Source organism: Pseudopodoces humilis, chromosome 4, assembly GCF_049639895.1.
Source record: "Pseudopodoces humilis isolate 2021_Gansu_Grassland_sample_001 chromosome 4, ASM4963989v1, whole genome shotgun sequence".
NCBI classification, from domain to species: Eukaryota; Metazoa; Chordata; class Aves; order Passeriformes; family Paridae; genus Pseudopodoces; species Pseudopodoces humilis.
This window is the reverse complement of record NC_142203.1, coordinates 53,822,644-53,847,789: the sequence shown is the minus strand read 5'-3', so window position 1 is coordinate 53,847,789 and position 25,146 is coordinate 53,822,644. Positions and strand designations below refer to the sequence as shown.

Genomic DNA, 25,146 nt, shown 5'->3' with positions numbered 1-25,146 from the left:
AAACCCACTGCGAGGACTACAGAAAATTATTTATATAAACCGATTAATTTTATCCTTAAGAACTTTAGGATTATATGTATCACTAGCAGTATTTATGTATAAAGCAAACTGCTAAAACTTTGGCTGTATAAAAAAGCAACTCTAAGTATCATAAGCTGGGAAAGGCAACAGGATGGTTGGAGGACTGAGAAGGTAAGACAGTTAAATTTTATGCTGTATCTTACTGGTTATAACCTCCAAAATTATAAGAGTGCAATAGCAACTCATGTTCCCCTTCTGACATGAGGGAAAGCAGTACTGCATTTGCACATAAGGCTTGCACAAAATTGGTGATTTTCACCTCACTCATTTGTACTTAAAACTTTTTAGGAGGTCACTAAGGTAAAGGATGAAAAGTCATATTTAGCCAATACAAGTCTTCCTACCCAATAATTAAGGCACACAACTGCTTGATGAAGATTACTCAAACTTACTTCCAGTTGTTTTCTTAACAATCTGTGTATTTCCACTTCCCTAGGCAGCATCAAGAGAATAGGATTTGTCACACCAACGCTGAACCAAGACTAAGCTTCAGCCTTTTATATGGAACTGCTGAAAGAGGAAGCTGCAGTACTGAAAGCAGTCAGTCTTGACTGCGTGACACCATGCCTCTCACAGAAGGCAAATGATGTCTTACTTCAAAAACTTCATGAAATACAAACTTGTTGATTCACTGTTCTTAGAGCTGTTACACTTGAATAACTGGGGACAGGGAAAGTTACAATTAGTACATCAAAGTAAATCAAATTAACATTTATAGTTTGATTTACTCTGAAGACTACAGAGGTAAAAAGAAGCAAAAGAAGTATTATAGAATACAGTGTTTTTTTTCTCCTACTAGCAGGAGCAGCTTTTTAGATAAATGGTGAACTAAAACTTAACACGTAGAGAACAGAACTCACAGAACATTTTTTCACAGCTAGGAAAAAGCCACTGAAAATGTGAAGTTGCCAATAAAAAGGAATGCAACAGCAAAGTACATAGTACAGCAATACTTGTATATTATTGTAAAAGCAATAATACATGTCTATCACTAAGTCAGTAGAAAACTAACTGCTTACAATGGCAAATAGTGACCTCATTTTAGTTAAGCTGCTCCACATATTGAGTGCAGATAATTTATTTTCACCTGTCCTGTTTTCTGTCTGCAGAAGTAAGGTGTGCTTCAAGTTGTAAGCATGGGTGTGTTTCATGATTTAAATAATAGCTCAAACCTTTTGCTTTATACTGTGTGTATCTCGATTAAGACAAATGCCTGGTAACTTGTTCTGGTTTTACTCCACAGTGCTTCAAAGTTGCCTGCATGATCTGGTAGGGTGGTGAGACTACTGTGTTTCCTTGGACAAGTACCAGAACTTCAACTTGAACAAAGTGGGATTAAGTTTTACTCAATTTTAGAGGAAGACTTCAACATATGGACAAGATAGTATGAAGAAGCACACTGCTTAAATTGACAATGATTTATTGTGTTTAGGAACATTCAATAAATACCAATCTTTTAGTTTCAGTTTGGAAATCCTTCCCCATCAAAAATCAGTTGTTTGTGTTGTTTTTTTTTTTTTCTGGCATAAACTCCATTGCCAGCAATGGATGTATCAGAAAAAGAATTTAATAAATACAAACAGACAGCAGTTTTCTAAACATACCTCCCTTTTTAAAGGCATGATACAGATTTACTAAACAAATCTCACACAAGTTCTTCACAGAAGAAAATTTTGCTACAAGCTGTCTCTGAACATTGTTTTCTTCACTAATGCTGGTAGTTTTTCATGGACAATGGTATTTTTGGACAGTAATGATGAATCATTTAAAAACAAGCATTTACCCCCTTTTCCTTTGCAAAATATATGCTAAAACCTGTAGCTAGTACTGAACTGTATGAATTTAAGAGTGGTGTGTCTCTTGGTGAGCACTTCATGGCAAACATGAAGAAACAGCAATATGGTACATTTTTACTGGGAATCTGGGGGATTCATTTTTTCATCTTGATTTTAAACCACTGTTCAGATGTTAAAGGTATCATATTTAAGTGTAACAGATGTTTTGTATAACTTTCTGTGAAGTGTAAAAAAACCAACAGAAGATTCCTGCTTGTGATGAAAATAATTTTCAAGTACTTAAATTTGAATATCCCTCTAAACTCCATTCATATCTTATTAAAAATGTGTATAAAAGCATGAAGACTACAGAAAACAAATTAACATAACAGAGTTAATCTTGAATCCACAACTGTATTTTACATATAATTCCTGCTTTAGCAAAAGCAAAAAGAATAAAAAATAAATTCTCTCCCAACTATTTATACTCGGAATTACCTTGCTGTGTGACTAGATACTTCAGTCTACAGTCCCTCTAACCCAAGGTGTACTCTTAGGTGTATCCCTTTGTGGTTTAGGGTCTTGGAAGTTTTCAGCAAATCTCTCTCTTGCTTTATCCCAGTTCTTTTTATTCTTGCTCTGGACAAGCTGAACATCTTCAATTGAGGTTGGTCTCCTGGTTCCTAAACCTGCATGCTTCTGATGTAACTCCAGTTGGATCTGTCAAATACATGAAATATTGTTATAATTGCAAGTTAGGTATTCTAAATACTACAATTTCTGTTTTTCTAATACACATTCCACCCCCCTCTCCCCCAGCACTTCTCTTTCATGTTCCAAAACACCTAGATCATACATGAACAGTGCCAGGAAAATGATGTGTCACATCACCACCTCTGGAACTATGATCTAGAGTCCTGAATTACGTCCCTTGCCACTAACATTATTGTGAGATATACCTCACCAAGTGAGCAGCTTATGATCCCTATGCTGGCTAGTTTGACAAAACAGGGCATGGTGTGGCTCTGAGCAGCACTACTGCCAAAAGACAACACATCTCTGGTGACAAAAATGGGGCTAATGTGGCTGCCGCAGAGGCCCACAGCTTGCTGGCTACAGTGACTTCCAGCTTTTCCCCTCTCAGTGCCCATCATCTAGCTTTCTGTGCTACAGCACTCTCTGAGAAAGAATTGCACCCTAAGCTGATCTTCAATTCACGTCACTTAAATGATTCCAATTTTCCTCCTGACTGTGTATTCAAATATGAGATTATTAATTCAATGGCTAGAAGCTGTCTGTACTCCTTTGCTTAGTTTTCTAATGAATACAGTGTAGTGAAGGGACAACGCTACTGAGAAATTTCAAAATAACTCATTAATCAAAGAAAAAATAATTTGAGATTAGTCCTACTGAGATTATTCCTCCCAAATCAGGGTTTTGATGAATTTCATGTGAATAGTGGCATACAATTACATACTTTTCACTACAAATACATTTCTATTATTTTTGGTTCAAATGAAAATCTGAAACACCTACCGGATCCTTCATGCCACCACCATCCTTTCCCAGACCTTCCCCCTTCTTCCATCCCATCTTCTCCAACATTTTATGTCCTTTGTTGCTGTTGCTGATTTCACTTTGAAGAAAGTTCAAGATAACTGATAAGCAAGAGTTAATATTAAGAGTATGCTTTCAAATACTGAACAACAGAAATGTACATACATACAGAAACTGGGAATCAGTCCATTAAGAGCTATCCAGAAGATCTTTGCTACCTTTCACAAGTTCCTCCAAGAACAGCTTTGGTTAACAGGCCCCTGGCCAATATCAGCTTTCTCGAAACTCCTGAACTACTTGCATGCTTTAGGAGTTAAAAGATACATCATGGGGAGGAGGGTATGGATTACAATATGGAAATGCTAGTATTGCTCCCAGTTCATCCTACTGCACCTACTAAATCATCTCACACTTTTATTAGCACCTACAAGTTCACGATTCTTAAAAAAAAATTCCCAACAACAGCTACAGAGGCAAAGTAACAACTGAAGGAACATCAAGTGTCATTAGAGAGGTATGTAAACACATGTCCTGTGAGTGGCTGGATATTGACAGTGAGAGAAGCTGCAGGTGAGAAATCTGCATGTGTACTATTACTGTGATTGAATAGGAAAAGTAACAGTTGAGCCACTTGAAAAACAGAGATGTCAGTAGTGCAGCTGGGGAGTTCTTTACATTTTTGAGTTGGTAAGGAAGTGATGTAAGCGTCCTTACTGCCACCCTTAATTCCTCACCTTCCATATAAAAATATATGGAATATATACATATATACACACACACGCACACACACACACACATATATATATAAAAAATACATTTTATATGGAAAGTGAGGAGTTAATAAATAAAACCACATTAAATGGGGACTGTGAAAAGCTTAAAATTTTCCAGGTCTCCTAACACAATATATACAGGTAATCTGTAATCTAACAAACTGCATGCTAGTAACAAATTGATACCTATTTTATAAGATTCACATTCACATAAGATACCTATTTTTTTAAGATTGACAAGAGAAAGACATGGGATACTTGCCCCCACTCCAAACTTACATATGAACAGAAGCTGAACTATCATCTCTCTGGAAGGTTCCTTCACTTCCAACGGTCTCTCTGCGTTTTCCTGCTCTGTCTTTGTACTTTGGATTTTTCACTGCCTTGTTGTCTTCATATTCTGTGTTCTTTCCAAGCAGATTAAATTGCATTAAGACAAAGAGAGCAGGGTTTAAATTCTTTATTTATGTTAACTTCCCTTTTTCTCTCCAAAAGTATGCCAGTTTCAGTCTTTTTTATTAATTCTAAATCTTGTAACAAAACCTGCAGTCCTCACTTAATATTTTCTTAGCTTACAGACACATTAGCTTGTAAACCACATTATTGCCAACATCACACAGCATTGCCAAATTCAGTAAATTCTCAGAAGCTGAAAATAAAGTAACAGATTTTCTTTCACTCTTCATACCAAGAGAAGGTACATCTCTTCATATTAAGGAGAAAACCATGTAGACATGCCACTGGCTTTTTATATAAACATTTATCCTGTTCCTCAGCAACTATTTTTTTTCAGAATAAATTACAGAATTAAGTATGTTTACAGATTCTGTATCAGTATTATTTTGGTACCTGAAGAATTTGATAGAAATGATGGCATTCTGTTTTCTACATGAATACTTAGTACAAATGCTGGAAGCAACTGCATAGTTGTAATTTGAATACATATATATTATATTGCCTGTATGTTCAGGTAGGTATTCTTCTATGGACTTAAAAACTAAAAAAAATTCCCATTTCCTTCCATATTTTTTTCAGTTGAAAAATGAAAATTTTCATTTTTTCCAAATGAAATCTAGGACTGCAATTCAGTGAAAACTTAATCTACAGAAATACAAATATAAATATCTTGCAAAATCTTAACTTCAAAAGGATTAGGAATCTTGTACACTTTGAAAGTATCTTCCTTCTAATTTTCAATGGAACTTTCATGCCCTGTTACCATCATCTTTCTTTGTAGAAGTTTGCAAAGAATAAGAATTTAGGGTACAAAAGAAAAACCAGGCTAAGCTAAAGGGCATTTGAAAACTTCCCTTATTCAACTAAGTCCATGGCTTAAAACAGGAATCAAAAAGCACAAAAAAAAATGTAAGAACCACAAGATTACAAAAACTTAATCAACTTCTACTGCAAACTCACCTGTAAACCATATTTTACCCGTATTTGTTTTAATGCTTTTCTTCTGACCAACTCTCTCTCTTCTTTGCTAAGTGCTGGACAAACTAAAAGGAGGAACACAGGATTGAATTTGTAATTACTAATGTAACAATGTTCTGAATCAGAAGACAAATGAGAGAATTTTTGTTCTGCCATTATTGTACACAGACACATATACCAAGAAGAAAATATATCATTATTGACAACTATTCCCAGTAGACAAGAAAATTTTATGAAAACTGAACTCATTATTATGTTTTTAAAGTAAACAGCCATAAGAAAAAATGTATTCTGTGATTATATGACTAACCAGAAGACTCTTTTTTCTTGTCCAGGCGAAGATGTGCTCTAACTTGTCCTGGTTCACATCCATCACAAGTATCACTGCCGGGGTGAATATGAAAAGAAAGCACAGTTTCGCCAATCTTCACCTCATCTCCATGTTCCAGGATGTAGGGATCACACTTTGTTTTAGGCTACAGTAAAAGAAAGTTTTGGCAGCCAAGTTAACTGCTCATGAAGGACATGAACTCTATTTCATGCACAATGCCTACAACTCGTAAGTTCAGTTTCGTTTCACAAATGTAGGCAGCTGTTTAACTACAGTGGGTAGTAGCTCTAGTCACTCTAGCTAACTGCAACCATAGTGAATTTTTCCTAGTAATAAACAAACATTAAGTTCTCCAAGTGGTCTTAAAATCAGAAGGGAACCAAGGCAGGCATTAATGTATGAAAGAAGACATACAATGCCATTCTAAGTGATTTGTCATAAAACATTCAAAATTACAACAAGATTATTTTTCTGTAATTATAAACCACTAAAACAATAGGTACTCACCTGGAGAATCTGATTTCCATTAACAACTGTTCCATTCTGACTGCCTTGATCCACAAGAACATAATTTTGCAAATCGTGATCAAAATATACTTCTGCATGAAACTGACAAACAGAAGCCTGAGTTAAATATTCTTGTTAAGTGAATACTTCACAACTTAAATGTAGTTTAAAGGTAAGATTTCAGAATATATTTTGAGACCTTTAAAATGAGTGGCTCTGGTACTCTAAGTTTAATGAAGTATTTCACAACTTATGATTTCATTCTTGTGAAATGTAAATGAATGTGCCACAACAGCATGAGCTGACATATATAGTTAATCATGTAACTATTCTGTTCATAAGCTGATTCAGTACTGGACAACAATATTCTTCCAATGTGGCAAGTATGCTTTACTTAAAGAACTGCAAGATTCAGTAATAAAGCCTTCTTAACTCTTTTTCTAAATAACAGGCTTTTTGCTTGTAAGGTGTTTCATAGCACTCTCATTTAAAAAAAGATCTCATTCTGCTGCCATTCACTTGGTCTTCTGTATCTGAAATAACTCCCTAAATGCCATGCTTTTCACACAATTCACCTTCTCCTGCATCCTTAGGACACAATCAGTACCAATCTTTTGCTGTTTCTTTTATCTCCTTTCTGATATTGAGACTAATAAATGAGGGTTTCTTGTCTTTGTTACAGTTCTGTATAGGTATTGCTCCCAAGCCCACACAGACCAGAAAAAGCACAACTCCTGGCCAAATTCATAAAGATACGCACTACCTCAAAAAAAGGGCACTGTACAAACCAAAGAAAGTACCAATTTCTCCAACCTACTAGAACTTCCAGTACAAGCAGTAAGTCTAGAGAATGTGACAATTTAGAGCAATTGTAGTTGCTGGTTTCAGTATTAAAAAAAAATAATTGAAGATTGGCTTGCATTTCTTACTATGAGAATGTTCCCATAATGGTGGAGACCAACTGGTTCATTCAATAGATGCTTTATTTCCTACTTCTGCTTTACAGAATATAACTAAAATATCTTCTAAAGAGGCTAAATCTGCAGGGTGTAGCATTTTTTAAAATCTCACTTTCCACTCAAGAAGAGCAAACACCAAAGTTGACCACAGCTAAGAAGTAGGAATAGTGAGGAAAACTATTTTTCATTTCTGCAGATATGTAATTTATTTTTTCACCTTTGACTCCTTATCTGAAAAGTGAAGTAACTTCTTATATAAACTGTCAGTACCAGTGAAGTACTAAAATGGTAACGTTACAGAAAAATAAAAGCCTTTTGGCTTATTTGCTCAGTTTCAAACACATGTCTGAAAAACTTATTAATAGCAGGGAAATATTTACTCTGGAAATCATTCACTATGAAATATAATGGCTGATTAATGAGAACTATTGTTTAAAATAGACATAGTAAAGTGTGTTTCACGAGATACTTGCATTTACAGATTTTTTTTAACCAGTTTTTTGCTTGGATGACACAACTTTGTTAATGTACCATTTTCTTCTATTAGGAGTGCTGTATTGAGGGTCTGTGTTGAAGTATTTAGTAAAACAGAGCACAGAATTTATAACAGTAATTTCCATTCAATCTATCATTGAAAGGAATTATGTTAATTTTTCAAACAATTTCCACAGTTGTTTGAAAAAAAAAAAATCCTTTTGCTCTGAGCAAAATTGCAAGGATTGCATTACTTGGTAAAGAAATTCTTACTATCTGACAGGAAAATTTATATACCATTAGTACTTAACAGGGTTTTCCCTCAAGCTCAATAACTATGAAATTAAAGACACAAAGATTTTGAAAACACACTGTTGTTTGTATTAATTTCCCACTAAGTAAAATAGTGTATGTTTTCCTTTTCTCTAATTTCTAGTCTGGCTAAACCCCTATCTCATTGTGAAAGTTCTTTCAAAAAATTAATACAATGTTCCAGATTTAAAACCATGAAATCTAAAGCTTCATTCATACATTTATGTCTTCTGATCTACCTTTCAGCAGACATGAACAAGAGTTACCTTACTGACTCCAACTTCAGGAATCTGAAGTGTGTGTCCAACATCTTTTTCTCTGGAAAGGCAATTTGATATATAAATCACAACAAAGTAGAAATAGGTCTTACAAGTGGCTTATGAAAGATGTATTTCAGTTGAACTGTATTATCATATTTATTTTCTAAGCTATTAGGAATTTTTGCAGATACAAAATAGTTTTGCTGTATACACAATGTAAAGACTTGCTTCCAGTCCCTTGCATTTTTTGTTATCAAAACAATGCAGTGGGAAGAAAGGATTTGTGTATTAGATTCTTGTACTAAAAAGCAATGCAGTTAGTATAAAACCTATATGCAAATTCAAAGCACAGCTGTCAGTTGATCTTCATATACGTGTGGACTCAACCTTTAAGAGCAAATCAAAACACATCCATCTATTAGATAGAAACAGCTTTTCCAGGGTGAAGTTTTCAGTAAGCATGGAAGAAAGCTTTACATCATAATTAAATTCATCATCCACAATGAGCCAGATTTAGAAAGGTAAGAATGCATACAGTTGAGCACAAACCAGCTTATTATTGAAAGCAAATGAACAGAGCCTACTGAAATTTCTATGTGTGAGGAAGTCTAGGATATGCTTCCTAGAGGTCCTGAATTTCTGAGGGGCATTCTTCCATTTCTGAAAAAAAAGTACTTCAGTGGCCTGGGGCAAATTTACTTACTTTCTAGGAAGCAAGAGAGCTTGCAGCTATGCTGCCACTGGGGCACAGTCACAACATCGAGTTATCACTAACAAATTTTCAGGTCTGATGAGCTGCATTAACTGTGTATGCTGTGACATTATAACGACAACATGTTGTTATGTGACCTGACTTGAATTTCTTACTGTGTAAAAAACTAACCAAACTCAGACTACCTCACAACTGCTGCAAGCTAGGAAGACAAGCATGAAGAGTAGAGACAAGCCATCCTAAGTGCTTTCCACAGCCTTCAAAGAGGTAGTTGCAGATATATATACACATATATATAAAAAAATTCACTCATTTTTACCTTCCAATTGTAGCAGGTTTCACAGCAGTGATAATATAAAGTGACCCAGTCTGTAGAACTGGTGATCTTATTACAATTACTCTGATACAAGGAGGCCAGATCTTTTCTTCATCTGTAATTATATAGGAAAAAAACCACCACCATTACTACCAAAACATTACAGTTTTAACCTTATAGTCCATAGTTTTCAAAAAACAGAAAAAAATTCAGCCATTACCTGGCTGAATAATATACAACTTTCATAACAAGAAAATGTGTAACAACATCTGAGAGAAAACTTTGATGAGATTATTGTTTCAAAGGCTTTCTCATAGCCCACCAAGTATTAAAAATGTTATCCTAATTCTGGTTTATGTTTGTATTTCTTACAGCAGTAAAATATATACACATTCACAAAAATTATTAATATATTATAAATTTATGGATCATTAGTTGTAACAGATTAGAAAACAATTTTACTCTGAGAAAAGGCAGCATATTTTTGTTCCACATCACAGACCTACCACATATAGAACTTCCAATCTGACAATTTCTATGTCAAATGTACTTTTAGTGTTTTTTCTCTCTTCATCAACATGGATAAGAAAAAATAATAGACAGAACCTACAGCTGTATATGCTTTTTTGCCTGATTATCCATTAAGATACTATGTTATGACAGCTGTATGAATTCTGTACTTGGGTGTACATTTCTAGAAACCATCTCCAATGACCTCAGCTAGGTGCAGATATAGATGAGAAGACACTACCTTAAAAAGTACTAGGGGAAGAGAAACTGCCCCCAGTTTTTATTACTTCAGCATTACTGCAAAACTGGATATTAAGAAAAGACAATTTAGTCTGAAAGCCTGATGGTAGCAAGCACTTTTTGTTTAGCATTAATCACCTAGAATCTGAGTAGTTAAGTAATGAAAACGTAAGAAACAAACTGGTAATAAAATGTGAGCAGGACACAGCTACAATACAGTTTTCTACAGGTTGTATTTCATTCTGTGATTTGGAATATCCTTTGCACATACACAGTTCTGACTGGCTGTATCAAGCATTTCATAGGTTACCTTCAGTTTTTTGTTTTTTAAGGACCTAGCAGAACTCTTTGGTTTAAAACAGTATACAGGTTTCCTGTCTGTATCAATTTCTTACAAGTTGCCACTGGAATATACAAAAATAGTATTTCAACTAGTACTGTCTACTCCATCTTGCTTTTCACCACAGTAGATGCATCTTCCATTCTATTGTACACAATGGTTTACAAACAGTATCAAAAGTACTGTATATTAACTTAAGATAATATACAGAATAACTGTGAATTACTATCCTAGAACCCCTATTTTAGCAGCAGTTTCTTTCCTCCTTTCACTTTCCTAATCAAACCAAATTTTTGCAGTCCCTGAAGTTTCTACACAAGCACAGATGTTATACTCAGTAAGAACTTTTTATAAAACCACTACTACTTACTTTTGTGCAAGTTAAGAAGGGGAAAGAAATGTTGGCAACATATAGCACTTTGAGAAAGTACCTCAAGTCACATGCTTTTATACATATTTTTTTAATTATCCAAACTGGTTTTTTTAACTGTCTCCTGGAAAAATACAGTAATATCATATATAATCCACAATAATTCACCTTCATTTTCTGAGTATTCTGAATCACCAGTTTCTTCACTTGTTAATTCTTCCTCACTGTAGGTTTCACACTCAGAATCTGTAATTTCACCTTCTTCTGGTTCACTCTCTGTGTCTGCTGTTCTACTGTCATCTGTATATGCTGCAGCATCTGGTGTGCTTTTGTACAAATGTGAATTTATACCATCTGTAGAAATGGATTCTTTGGCTGTTAGACTGTTTCGTGGTTTCGTGTCCATTTTAGTCTTCTTTCTTACATTCGGAGGCTCATCTTCTTCAGTAGAACTTACTTGCTCAGTGACAAATAAGCAATTCAGACTGTTAGATGATTTCTGTTCTTCTGTGTCCAAATCCTGGAGGGGAGTTATACAATGTTACAGTCTTTATGGAATGAGCTTTTCTAAAGAATGCTACTAGCCTGGAAGTAAATTCTTTGTTTAGGTAGAATTATTTTTAGAACTATTAAAAAATAGTTTAATTTCCATAAAGTTTTACACATGCAGTCAGAAGAACTTTTTACATTTCAGTAAAAATATTTTCACATCTGGTTAGATGTGACTGAGACCATCTTCTATTTGTGTGACTGCCCTCCTCTTCTAAACTTCCCCAACTCCTCTTCTAAACATCAGTCTTTTCACACACCTTAGAAATGCTTAGAAACTTTAGAATCTTGTCCTCATTTTTAAACTTGTACAACATGACTTTCAATATTTCCCTATTTTGCTTTCATGACACTCACTTCTGTCCCTCTCTTACTCAGTTCTTGCAACTTGCTTAGAAGGCCTTTAATTGATCATTGTCTCTTCCTCCTGCTTTCATCTTCTTTTTTATTACCAGAGTCCAGAATATCCAGATGCCCACTCATGCTTTAACTATGGACCTGTTCTTCCTCCTTTCAAAACCATATTTTTAACAGAGCCTTTAATCAAGATAGCAGATCAAGAGTACAGGCTTAACTTATGCTATGTGAAATAGTTCTACTAAAAATCCATTTTCTACTGCAAAAATGTCTCAATTTCTCTACTGAATATCAGATTGGATCATTACAGGTTCTTCCACTTCCACTTATTTCATCATCAGAAATAATAATAAAAAAAACCCCAACATTTTTAAACTGGGAAATCTAGTTTCACATTAATTTTGCTGGAGTACCTTGAAAATGTAATTCTCCATCTAGTAGCTTGACAACTATCTTAAAAAAATAAAGGGAAAAAAATAGGAAATAGACAGAAAAGAACAGAAGTGGCTTTAAAAGATAAATAAAATCTCAGATTAAATTACATGCCATTTTGAGTTCAGAGTAAATGCATTCAGTTGCCTAGAATTGTCTCAAATATTGAAACACAACAGGTAAAAATTACATCCTTGACTTCTTTCTGTGTGTTTACATTTCAAGGTACGTGAAATAATGTGAATGTTAACATAATGCACTTTCAGAATTGTAAAAACACATCAGTGGCACAGACTGTGACAAACACAAGAATTCCTCTCAGTTGCTGGACAGGACAGTGTACCTTTGAAACACCTTCACTAAGACAGCAGGTTCTTAGGTAAAACCAGAACTTTTTTTAAAACTGTTTTCATGCTTTAACTGAAAGACTATCAGTTTGTTCAGGATTTCTCTATAATGCACTAGCCTTCTTCCCTGAATCCTTTAAGTCTTTGAATGGACAGGAACAGGATAGCAAGGTCACTGTGTAATGTTATTTTAAACAAAAAATGTAGTCATCCTGCCACAAATAAACCTACATAGTTTAGACATGTCAAACACATTAATTCCATTAGAAATACTTCTGGAAAAATCAGATTTTTCCTTTTATGAGTTATAATTTTCAGTGTACTTGTCTTGTCTATATTTATGTTTGGTATGGATATTAGATTGACACTGAACATACCAAGGTGTTCTGCACTCTACTTACTTCTATAGTAGGGTAAACTGATAAAGTAGTTCAGGGTATTCTAATCTAATCTAATCTGAAAACAATGAAACTACACCATCTGCTCAAATCACAAGCAAGGCAAAACAAGACACAACTGTAATGCACTGATGCCCAAGTAGAAGGCTCCAACCACTCAACTCTTTCTCCACGAAAAAATATCTCCTGTGATATTCCATGACTTTTGGCATAATTTCAGGTATTTTAAACTAGAAAGTAAAAAGGTACTGTTTCAAAGCCTGAAGTCTCCTGAAGAGCAGACTCTTGGTTCTGTGTTGAAATCAGGAATTTTAAAAAACACTCTTATAAACAGACCAAGGATTCCACACATACATTCATTCAATGATTTTGCCAATATGACCATTAAGCCTCTTCTCAGCAGTTTCCACATTTTTTCACAATTGCTACATTCAGCTGTTAGGAAAACAAATAAACTAAATAGCTAAGTACTGATAAAAATGCAGTCTTCACATTTAGAAAACCTTGTATGAAATCAAGGATTTTAAAATTGAATATGGATTCTGAGCACTTCATGATTTCACGGATCTGTACCAAAATGCACATCTGGACAAAGTGTATAAACATTAATCACACAGATACTGAATGAACCTTAAAGCATTTGAAACAATCTTGTGGGGCAGAAATCCTTTTCCATTATGTATGACTATGTACTCGTTTTGGCTGGGGTAAAGCTAATTTAATTCACAGTGCCTAGTGTAGGGCTGTGGTTTGGATTTGTTGAAGACATGTCTGAAAACACAGTTTGTTTTTTTATTTATTGCTGAGCAGTGCTTACACAACCCAAGGCCTCTTCTGCCTCTTACACCACTCCACCAGCAGGAAGGCTGGATGCACAAGGAGCTGGAAGCAAGACACAACCTGGTATCCCATACCACATGGCATCATGCTTACCAGTAAATGCTGGGGGAGGGACAAGGAAACAGGAGGGATGTTGAGAGTTTGGCCTTTGTCTCCATTACCTGTGCTGGACCTCTGGTTTCCTGGAGATGGCTGAACACCTGTCTGCCCAGGCTGGGAAGCAGTGAATTAGTTTCTTGCATTTTCTTTTGATTGTGCATGTGGCTGTATCTCAACCCACAAGTTTTCTAACTCCTGTCCTTCCAATCCTCTCTCCAGTTGTGCTGGTGGTAGAGTGAGCAGCTGCCTGGGCTCAGTTGCTGCTGGGGTTAAGCCACGGCTGACTACCAGTACTAACACAGAACATGTGTAGCACGTATTAAAGTCTAACTAGGCAAACAGCACCTAATGCCTTGCCTCCACATAGTCATCACTTAAAAACTGGGAACTGGAGGTAAGCACAACATTCAGTAAATACTAAACTATGCATTAAATTCTAGCAATGCACAAAATTTCTCAATGACTAACTCTTCATCCCAAACTCATGCCACAAGACACAAAGTATGCAAGTAGATGTTCATTATAACCATCTTTTACACAATGATATTAGGAACATACATTTTTTTCATTGGTGCTTTGCCCAATACATCTTGACTGACACCAACAGTCATGAATTAGATATGGATTGACTCAATGTGATCCAGGTTTGTAAAAGTTTCTATCTATTGGGTATTGCCACATGATCTCTAGGATTTTTCTCACTAAGCTGAAGCTGAGAGAGGTGATCAATCTGACTGGTAATAAACTATTTTTTAACTATAGAGTTGAGATGGTTCATATTTCTGCAACTCTGACAAAGTCAGCCAAAAGTACTTTGAAATCTGGGTATTTATGTATCCCATGAAGATTGATCTTATAAAAATAATAAATCATGCTCATGTGAGTGGAATTGATAGTTTTACTTTATGAATAATATGCCACAAACTACTGATTACAATGACCTTTTGACATGCAGACTGTCCTATTTAGAAAATATATAATTAGCATTACCATTGAACTGTTTTTAATGACGAAGTCAAAGCATTTTAAGGATTTAAGTATAATTTTTGTATTACTGTTATAGAGCAAGACATTTTGTCTTTCAAAACTTCAATTTTTCTGTACTGTAGCTGACCAACATCCATGTTCAAGCAATTCTTTAGCATTACCATAAATAATGAGCATGATTAGCTCAATTCTGAGACCTACACTGTTTAAACTATTTTTTTCCTAAATTTATTTTATACAAAGCATAGAAAGCATATAGAAAAATACAACTTTTCTCATATGTATAGCCTGTTTTTTGGTTTGCTCGAAGTTCAGAAGGTGATTTACCAGAATCATGGGCTCTCAGCACTCTTCTACAGGACTGAAGAGAACATCTTTAGCATTGACTCTCTCAATTTGTAATATTAATGTGAAGTTCAGTATTTTACTACAGAAATATTCTCAAACACTTAAAAATAGCTCTTTCAGTCAAATGACTAAGCTTTCATGTACTAAAATCATTTCACAAGTACTTCAGTTACTCCCATCCACTCTACACAATACTCAATTTTCCAGTGCAAAAAATGGAATTAAATGCCAGAAACAAAAAGCTCTTCCTACAGTACACAGGAGCCATTTTATGCGCTGATGGACAGCTCTGAATTAAATAACCTTACCTAAAGAACGAGCAGTTTCTTTAGTCCAGACTCTTTATGTTACACAGCGATGCTAAACTCTTCCCAAATATTCTAGAGTGCCATCAAAGTTTTCTTCAGATGTTACGTACACAGTACTTAAAATCTCAAATTTCAAAGCTACTTTGCAGGTGAACAGATTTTGATTAAACAGCTTTAAAAATTTATTAATTCCTTTAGAAAAAAATGTATCTAAACATCAATTACTATATTGTTGATATTCTTTTTCCTTTATTAAAAATATCAAGGTTAAAGGTAAACATCCATGGACTAACGTGTGTTTGTCTCAACTCTACCTTTACCAGAAGTTGCCAATCCAAAAGAAGAAATCTTCAGATTAGCCATGGTTTCTGTCAATTGACGTACCTAAAGATGGGATGAATATCAGCAAAAAGTAAACTACATGTGATAAAAAAAGTAAAAATCACTGCTTCAAGAGTTCTATGGGAAACACTACTAAAACCACCTTGTCTCTCCTACAGAAGTAGCTACAGTGCCTCTAAAATGGAAAAGAATATGGTAGAAGTTAATTTTGAGTACCACCCTGAAATAAAAATTACTAGGTGGTAGTTTGAAAATTAAAAAAAAATTAAATTTAAAAACAATTTTTGGAAAAAAAAGGCATGTATCAGACCTTCCTTCCAAATTTTGCTATGTACTTCTAATGACCCCAATGCAGTAAGTAGAACTGCAGGATCACTACTGTACACAGTCTATTCTCCAAACTGTATGGAAGCTCTGGATCTTAATATTGGGCCAGGGATCCTATTATCACTTATGTCACCTTTTTTTCTTTTTAAACTTTTCCAAATTTACTTATTTAAAGGCTTTCCACATACAGAAGAAAATACTGTGTTTCTTGTCCCACCTTTTTTCAGACCTACCCCTACAAAGATACCAGAACTAAACTATGTATCTAAAAGTTTCAAGGTAATCTACCAATATAACCTGCACAGAGGCTAATAATTCATCCTGGCAAAAAAACCATACTGATTGTCAATTAAAGGCAAGCAAGAAGAGACAGCATACTTTGTTTCACAAGTCAAAAGAAAACTATTTGTAATATGGTTTCAATTTGTGACTAAAAAAAAAAAAAGGATGTCTTTAAGGAAAATTCTTGTTTAAATTATGATCATTCCCCAGGTAATAGCAAGTACATGATTTTCCCTCTGCTGTTTTCTTAAAATTAGAAGTGCATTCATTTTAGCTGACACTTGAGAATTTTCTTGTTTGATTATCCAGCTTGTTGGAAGTACAGTAATATTTTAATATATTATTTTTACCCTTTATATTCTCAGAATTGGGTTTTCTTTAAGAATGCCACAATATTTATGGACAACTCACTTGCCATTTCTGTAAAGTATCCTAATCTCCTACTAACAAATAAATACTATATGTTAGATAGCTGAATTTATGAAGTTCCTCACAACAGCAAGAAACTAAACCACAACAAAAAACCCTCCTGTAACCAGAAACAGAAAGTTAATAGATTGCTCCAGTTACAATAGTTTTTTAAATAAAAAAGGTATTAACTTTGGTTTATACTAGGTCATTCAAAAATCACATGCATTTTTGGTAAAAACTATTGCTTACCAACACCATCTACCTAGAAATACATGCTTGATAATGCACACACTGCTACATAGCTGTGTGTGGATTATCATACACACATAGCTGCTAAACCTCCTTATTTCTTGTACTTGACAATTTTTAAGCGATAATAAATATCTATAAATACTTGCTTACATTTATTCCCTTAACTGAAAAAGAGAGAAAAAATAGTTATGATTCTGTAAGAACTGCTGTCTTCCCATGCTTTACATGGATTTCTTATAAACCACCTCAGCTTCATCCAAGAATTATAAAGTTCAGGGGGTGAACGACATGTTCCAGAAAGACACCCTGCTTTCTTAACACTAGTGGTCTACAGCCCAGGCATTAAACCAAACCCTTCTCCTACCTGCACCATCTGTAGAAAAAAAAAACAGTGAAAACCTACTTTGGTCAAGAAATGAGGCAATGCTGGGACCATTTTTCAGGCTAGCAGCACAATTTAATAATCCATTGGGAAAAGCAGTACTGAGGTACTAGTCTTCAAAAGCGCTGTCATACCTTTAATAATTTAAACAACATTCAGGGAAAGAAAAGGGAGAAGGCTGGGCAGTAAGTTTGAAGAAACTCATTTCAATATATAATGCTTCAACTACAAAGTCCTATTTAAAACCAGATGGTTTTATTCTCTCATGAACTAATTAGGGCCTTTGCCAATACAAGACTAAACTGGACAACATTTATACTACCAAAAAAATACCATGCATCTATGCAGCACTTGACTATGCAGCTTATAAATTAATTTTCTAACTTTAGAAGAGAAAAATACCATATTTTATTCTAGAAAATCTTAATCTTTTATATTAATGCAACATGGAATTTTAAAGTGATTAGTAACCATAGTACAAGAATAAAATGTTTTAACTCAGCTATATAAACTATGTCAGTAAGGTACTTTTTTCTTCTAAATACAGCAGTGCATTTACAAAGAAGTGCACTAACAAAAAGGCATTCTTTTATTTTTGAAGTTTAAAATGGAGAGTATTTTATGTTTCACTTTGTATTATCCCTGTTTTTTTAAAAAAAGATAAAGACCATGATTACTTCTTTGACATAGATCTTCACCCCCTGTTCACAGAAGAAAAGATCTGTGCACTACAGTGTACTTTAAACGTTTTGCCTGTTACCTCGTAGGTCAAACAAGTTATTGCACAGATAAAGCAAAGTACTCAGCTCACCATCAACAAAACACACGAGAAACAATGGATGTTTACCTCCTACCTTGTGACTGTGGAAGTCTCACAGAAAAGATCTGTCAGCAAGACTATCTAAATAAATATTGGTAAAGCAAGCTAGAGACAAACCTCTATTTCTAGTATAATCAGATTACAGAAGCAGACTGTGATAGTATTCTAAAAAGCAGTCAACATTATATGATAGGTCAGAGCTATATATGCCTTTGAAATTTTATGAACACTCTTGCTGGTTTAGGTAACAGTTCATCACAGAACTAAAATTAAGAGACTTATTAATCAGTTTATGATAAAGACTTATTCCTATGAGCTTTTCCTGATTCTTTCCTGACATATGATGGATAGAGTTCTGTACTGACCAATGTCTTTCGAGAGTGGCAGAATGCTAATTCAGCATTTGCACAGAGCAGGCCCAGAACCTGGCTGCTGGCAAAACTGTGCTTCCACTGCATTAGCTCTCTTAAGTCTAAAGAATCATTATGCTTAGTGTCTCTAGGTATCCAGATCAAGCTTTCCGAATAGAAGGGTTCACATGAAGTTTCCTCAAGCGGTAGAAATTCCTGCATTAGCCACAACTTGTTTACAAAATGTGTAATCAGACAACAACCACTATCCATTTGACCTAATTATACTTCTTCTTAATGTAAATAGTCTCCATTTTCAAGTCTTTCAGAAGACCTCACTACTGATAAAATTTTTTAACTGTGCACTGATGCTTTGTGACTATTAGGTACAGGTACCTGGACAGTTATGTAATTATTTCAAGATTTCAATCAATGTCTGAGGCCTGAATAATGAACCTATGTAATAGTTAAAGCAATAGCTTTGAGGAATGTAAACCAAGAAGAACTCAAACTAGAGAAAACAATATATTCAATTTTATCTTAAAATAACAGAACAAATTGACAGAATAGAACTCAACATCAGTAAGTGTTCATAATGGAAACGCTTCCTGAGGTTTAACAGCTGCGTTAGTACTTCTTGGTACTAACTAGGAGTGAGTGATGTTTTTCAAGGCAGCACACCATATGGTATGCTTTCTTAGCATTCTGACCGTGAAAATACAGTGACCAAGTATCAATAGGAGAGCATAATATGCGAAGAAATACAACTTCAAAAACACCAATCCCAGATGATAGCAGAGACAAGAAAAGAGTAAAATGCCAGTGGACTAAGCTCTGGAATGTACTCACAGAGAAAGGATTGAGTATGAGTGTATTTTCAAAATTTATATTTTTTTGATTCATAATGTTAATTTGAAAAAAAACCCCAACCAAAAAAAAAACCACCACCAAATCACAAGGCAAAATCACCAACCTAATACACTACCACTAACACTGAATTTCTGATGTAAATCCAGCCCACACAACACTGAATTCATTATATTGTGCCTGCTATTCAAAAAACTTCACTGACAATCAGTTTTAGACTCTTACAGTTTTGTAGCAATAAAAAAATACTGAAAAAGCAATGGGATCCAAGTTAAAAGTTTCATCCTTAATCACTCAATTTGAACAATTAGTTATTGTTATTTGAACACTAACTACACACTAGCAACCTGCTGTATATAGCTTAAATATGTTTAAATTGTTCAAAAAATAAGCATACATTCTCCGCATAAAACCAAGCCCCACAGCCTGTTGCATCATGGACGAAAACCCAACAGATTTTGCATTTTCTCTCTGTCAGTTCTGAAGTTACCTTATACTCATCTGCACCAACCCACTCTGGTTCTTTTCTCTTCTTCTTCCCCTTTTTATCTTTGGTGTGCTTACTACCAGAGGCCTGGTAAGACTGCAGATCCACTCGTGAATGAAACTGGTATCGGCCACTTTCCACATCACAGTAGTAATAAATTCCAGTTGCTGGGTCATAATACAGTTGGTTTTCCTTTTTAAGAAATGAAGAACAATGTTATCATTACTTCAATAAATATATTGTTCAAAGAATCATCTGATTAATTAAGAACCACACTTGAATTTTGATAACATGAAAGAACTGTGGTGGCTTGATCCTTGATGGCTACCAGATGCCCATCCAACCACTGTCAATTCTCCTCCTCCACAAGGCTGGGAAACAAAGTAAGACGAAAAGCTCATGGAGGGCAAGTGAGATTCGACTTGGAAATAGTAAAATACAGCTGGACAATAAGGATCAAATTAAAAACATCTCTCTCAGTCTCTCTTTTTTCACTGTTCAACTGTACCACTTCATCTGCAGCTCCTCTCCCTGTCCTCCCCCACCCAAGTGGTGCAGGGAAATGAGGAGTAGAGGGGCTGAGATCAGTTCATGGAAAGTCCATCTCTGCTGCTACTTCTCCCCTGCCCAGCAAGGGATCTTCAAGAACTGCTTCAAGCAGGCCACACCTCCTACCAGGAAGACATGCTCTGAACTCTTGAATAGGCTCTCCACAGGCCAGTCCCCTAAGTAATGGCTTAGGATTTTAGCTTTTATATTTTTCATGTATTTGTAATCCTGCAATTCTTTAGTGTATAGCTGTAAACTCCCTACAGAGCGTTAGCTACTGCTTTCCCATTTTGGTCAGACAAAACAATTCCTCTCTAGGCCTGGGAATCAAGGACACTTGATTGTCTCAGGCCCTGAGAAATGTACACAAAAGTGAGTTGTGGGGGAGCAAACTTGGGGAAAATTACTTCATTACCTGATGCTGTAATTGGATGATTAACCCCCAATATGCAAATGGAACAAACTTATAAAAATATGAAAACCCATGACCTGTAGTGCATTTTTTGGGTGTAGCCCCTGGGGGGCTTTGTCTGCCCTAAATGTACCTGAAGACCTTTCAATAAATATAACCACTTTTTGTTCCCTTCATTTTGTCTGGTCTCTGTTTTTAGGTAGACAAAAAAGGCATCATAAGGAGCTGCTTCTGTGTGGGATCATCCATGGACTGTACTATGAGTAGCTTCAGCATGGAACCTATGGATTCATAGCTTCATGCAAGGACATTTCCTGTAATTCAGAGGACTTACGTACCAAGGAAAGATATTTTGGATAATTCTGCCATAAACTGTAATCTGTAACCTCAAACATTTATGTATAACTAAATCCACAAACTATGTCAAAATCAATGGTATCCTTTAAGACTTTAAAAGTTAGGTCCAGAAGCATCCCGAAAACAGTTGTATACCTCATGCATTTTTTGCAGTTGAGTTGAACATAACACTGCAAAAAAAACTCTCTGTTCTCAGTGCAGTACTGTGTATACTTACCTCTCCACAGAGTTGTACACATATACAAATACACCTCATAGAACAAAAAGAAAACTTTCACAAAAGCTATATAAAAATGTATAGCAAAAAGTAACAATTAAGAAATTCTGAACCCTCATCTTATCTTCTTCTAACACTTCTAAAAGAAGTGTTTTATTTCCTGTAGAATGAAACTACAGGACAGGTTACTATTTTTTACACAATATTACTATTGTGCTGTTACTATTCAGGTAACAGCACAAACATTTTGTGTATTTTCTCTCAGCAGTCTTTTCACCGGGCAGAAGCAACTGACTTACTTCAGGAAGATGTCCTTTTCTAAGACATCTTTAAGCTCAAGCTTTTAGGTTTGAAAGTGTTACAGATGAGCTTTATAGCATAAAATTTCTACAATGCCAAGTAACTTAGAGATCTAGGAGACACCAAAAAGAACTGAATTAAAATCTAAATTTGTATCTTAGCCTGCTATCTTTGAAATAATTTAAAAACTGATTAACAAACTTTTAACACTATTCATCTTCAGTAACCTGTTTTTTAAAATTTAAGTTCAGCCTGGATCTTAGCTCTTTGCTCATATCAACTTTTACTAACAAAACTTTAGCAATAGACAAAAAATTCCAAGGATTTTGGAAATTATCCTTACTGAATTGTAATAGAATCCAGTGCTATGATCATAATACAGTCCCGTATTTTCATCATAAATAAATCCAGTTTGTGAAACAGCAGCCTCTGCAGCAGCTCTCAAGCTCTCTGCCAAAGAACCTTCTGGTATTAAAGTTTCTTCTGTCTCCTGGTAACAGAAAGAAAGAGAAGTACTCTATGAAATTGGACTTTTTCAGAAGGAAAAAATCTGGCTGTAGTTTACTGGTAAACTCCTAATGATTTCAACAGGACCAAGACTTCAGCCTGCGCCTTTCATTTTTCCCCAGGTTTACTCAAAAGTGACTCACATCAAAAATACACACAGGAAACATCTTTCAGAGCATTCCTAAGACAGATTTCTGCCCTCTGTTCCATTTCAGTTGTCAGATGCTAAGGCACAAACTCAGTTAAGTGAGTGACCTAAGAGAAGGCTGGAAAGCAGGGAAGAAAACCAACCCACCACAAAATAATAAGCATCACCACCAGTGTTCTTCTCCTTATATCTTGCTTCCTTATGTCAATGGACAAAAAAATAAAAAGTACTATTTAAGAAAATCAGCATGGACATATTGGACATATTCTGCTGATAAAAATATCCTGTTTCTAGGCTATGTAGTATACATATGCCTTTTTACAAAAACTCTCAAACTCCAAGACACAAATCTAAGAGGATGCTCCACTTGGAACATACTACAAAAAGAACTATTTTTGAAGTACAAGGATATTATCAGCACTAGACCATCACAAAAAATAATTTGGTATATTTTGTATAAAGCCATTGGGACCTCAAGCATATCTTTTAGATAGTGTATTAACAGAGTACTGATTTCAAAACTGGTAAAACTCCAGACAGCCCAAAAACCTGTGAATTCTGGACGAAATTATCCTCTTTTCCATCTTCAATAGCTTTTGAGCTTAATGGAATATTAACAGCTGTCTCTGATTCTTCTGTGGAATTACGCTCAGTGCCTTCAGTCCCATGACTGAGCTGCATTGGCAGTTCTGATGCACAATCTTGAGTATCAGTGTGATTGTAATAATTTTCATAGTAGTAATAGTCTGTGGGGAAGAGGGGGAAGAGAAAGAAAAGTTGAAGTTGCATAAATTAGCATGGCAGTATTTTACTAATGCAGTTTAAGGATGCCAAATCTTAAACCGGAAATTTATGCAAGTAAGTAGTCTAATGAAAAATCAAGTATTAGGTAATGCCTCTGCTTTGAATTTATTCTAATCCTACTGAAAAAATAATGTCTTGTTTTAATATACTTCAAAATTTGTAAGGTGTGTATGCTTGCAACATGAGATTACTACATAACGAATTACAATGGCATGAATCTGCTAGTCCATGCTACATTTTATCCTGAATTAATGCCTGCAATAAATAGGAAGTGGTCTGAAAGATAACTGTCATATTACTGAATTTAATTCAGCAAAGGTTACAGACTTGAAATGTACTCTGTATTATAACATTTTCAAGCTAAGATATTGTTCTATATCCCCATTTAAACAGTCACCACCCTTTCTACCTGCTTGTGACCATGCAGCACAGTCTTCTGTCTGTACTTCTACGCTAGTCGTAACTTTCTCCTTTCTATTATGGATTTCTTTAGTGAGTTCTTCTACCTGAAAGAAAAACTGCATGTTAAAAACACAATACTGCATTTTAGTGGTCTGCCATCTCAAAAAAGTCAGTCTATTCTGCATTCCATAATTCAAACAAAACATAATAGCATCCTAGGTGTTTCAAGTGATTTTGTTTGGCAGGAGACAATTTTGTATTTCAATGGTTGGCATAAAGAAACACATAATTTCTGCTCACTAAGGAGCAGAGAAACTTAATCAAGGTTACTCCTAAATGCTCACCCAGTAAAGTTGGACTTCAAGCAATGATCACTGCTCTGTAGTGATGACTGTGGCATTTATAAATCACAGAATATTCTGAGCTAGAGAGAACCCACCAGGATCATTAGGTCAACCCTTGGCCCTGCACAGGACATCCCCAGGCATCACACCATGTGCCTGAGAGCATTTTCCAAACATTCCATGAGCTCTGTCAGACTTGGTGGTGTGACCACTTCTCTGCAGAACCTCCTCCATTGCCCAAGCATCCCCTGTGTGAAGAACCTGTTTCTAATATCCGATCTAAAACGCTCCTGACACAACTCCAGGCTGTTCCCTCGGGTTCTGCCAGAGAGGAGATCAGTGCTGCCCGTCTGCCATCCCTCACAAGGAAGCTGTACACCACGATGAGGCTTCCCTTAAACTTCCCTCTTTTGCCATAAGCATTCACAGAGAAGTTGTGCCACTCTTTCTTTACTTCGCACTCCATTTAATAAACTTATTTTCCTCTGCTCTATGTAATTTTTCCTTTGGAAGGCAGATCTAACCCTGTGGTAGAAACGGCGTTACCATTCTCACCACACCAAGCTCTGACTCAAGACCTCAAACCTGCTCTGGCCGCACGGAGGCCAGGGGAGGCCGGCGGGCTCCGGGAGCCGAGGGACCGCGTGGAACGGGCACGTCGGGTGGAGGGAACAATCGGAGCGCGGGGCGAGTGGCACCCGGTCGGCCAGTGCCGGCCACAGGAGTTCCATGCCGCCCGGGTGGAAGGGTCGGAGGCCGCGGTATCCGGGGTGGGGGGCCCTACCTGCCTCCTGAGCGCCTCCGCGCCCTCCCGCTCCCGGCGGTACAGGCGTTGAGTGCGCCGCACCCCCCGCCGCACCCGCTCCAGCTGCGCGCGCCAGGCGCCCTTCCCCGCCTGCAACGCCCCCGCTGCCGCCGCCTCCTGTTCGCCCGGGTCCGCCTGGCTCTCGGCACCCGGCTCGGAGGCCAT

General features: G+C 36.0%; 1 protein-coding gene and 1 non-coding gene across 2 annotated transcripts; one reads left to right on the top strand and one right to left on the bottom strand.

Moving 5' to 3' along the window:
• The first annotated feature begins 177 nt into the window (after positions 1-177).
• Positions 178-306, top strand: LOC148184508 (small nucleolar RNA SNORA47). The gene has a single exon (XR_015772442.1). It is a non-coding gene; the product is annotated as a small nucleolar RNA SNORA47 (small nucleolar RNA).
• Positions 307-1,469: 1,163 nt separating this feature from the next.
• Positions 1,470-25,146, bottom strand: AGGF1 (angiogenic factor with G-patch and FHA domains 1). Its single transcript, XM_088054526.1, is given in 16 exon segments — positions 1,470-2,576; positions 3,393-3,492; positions 4,466-4,593; positions 5,603-5,685; positions 5,931-6,096; positions 6,459-6,560; positions 8,470-8,521; positions 9,495-9,606; positions 11,120-11,471; positions 15,931-15,960; positions 15,962-16,000; positions 20,140-20,328; positions 22,315-22,461; positions 23,176-23,372; positions 23,840-23,936; positions 24,961-25,146. Coding segments are annotated over 16 exon segments (2,181 nt in total). The 3' UTR covers positions 1,470-2,375.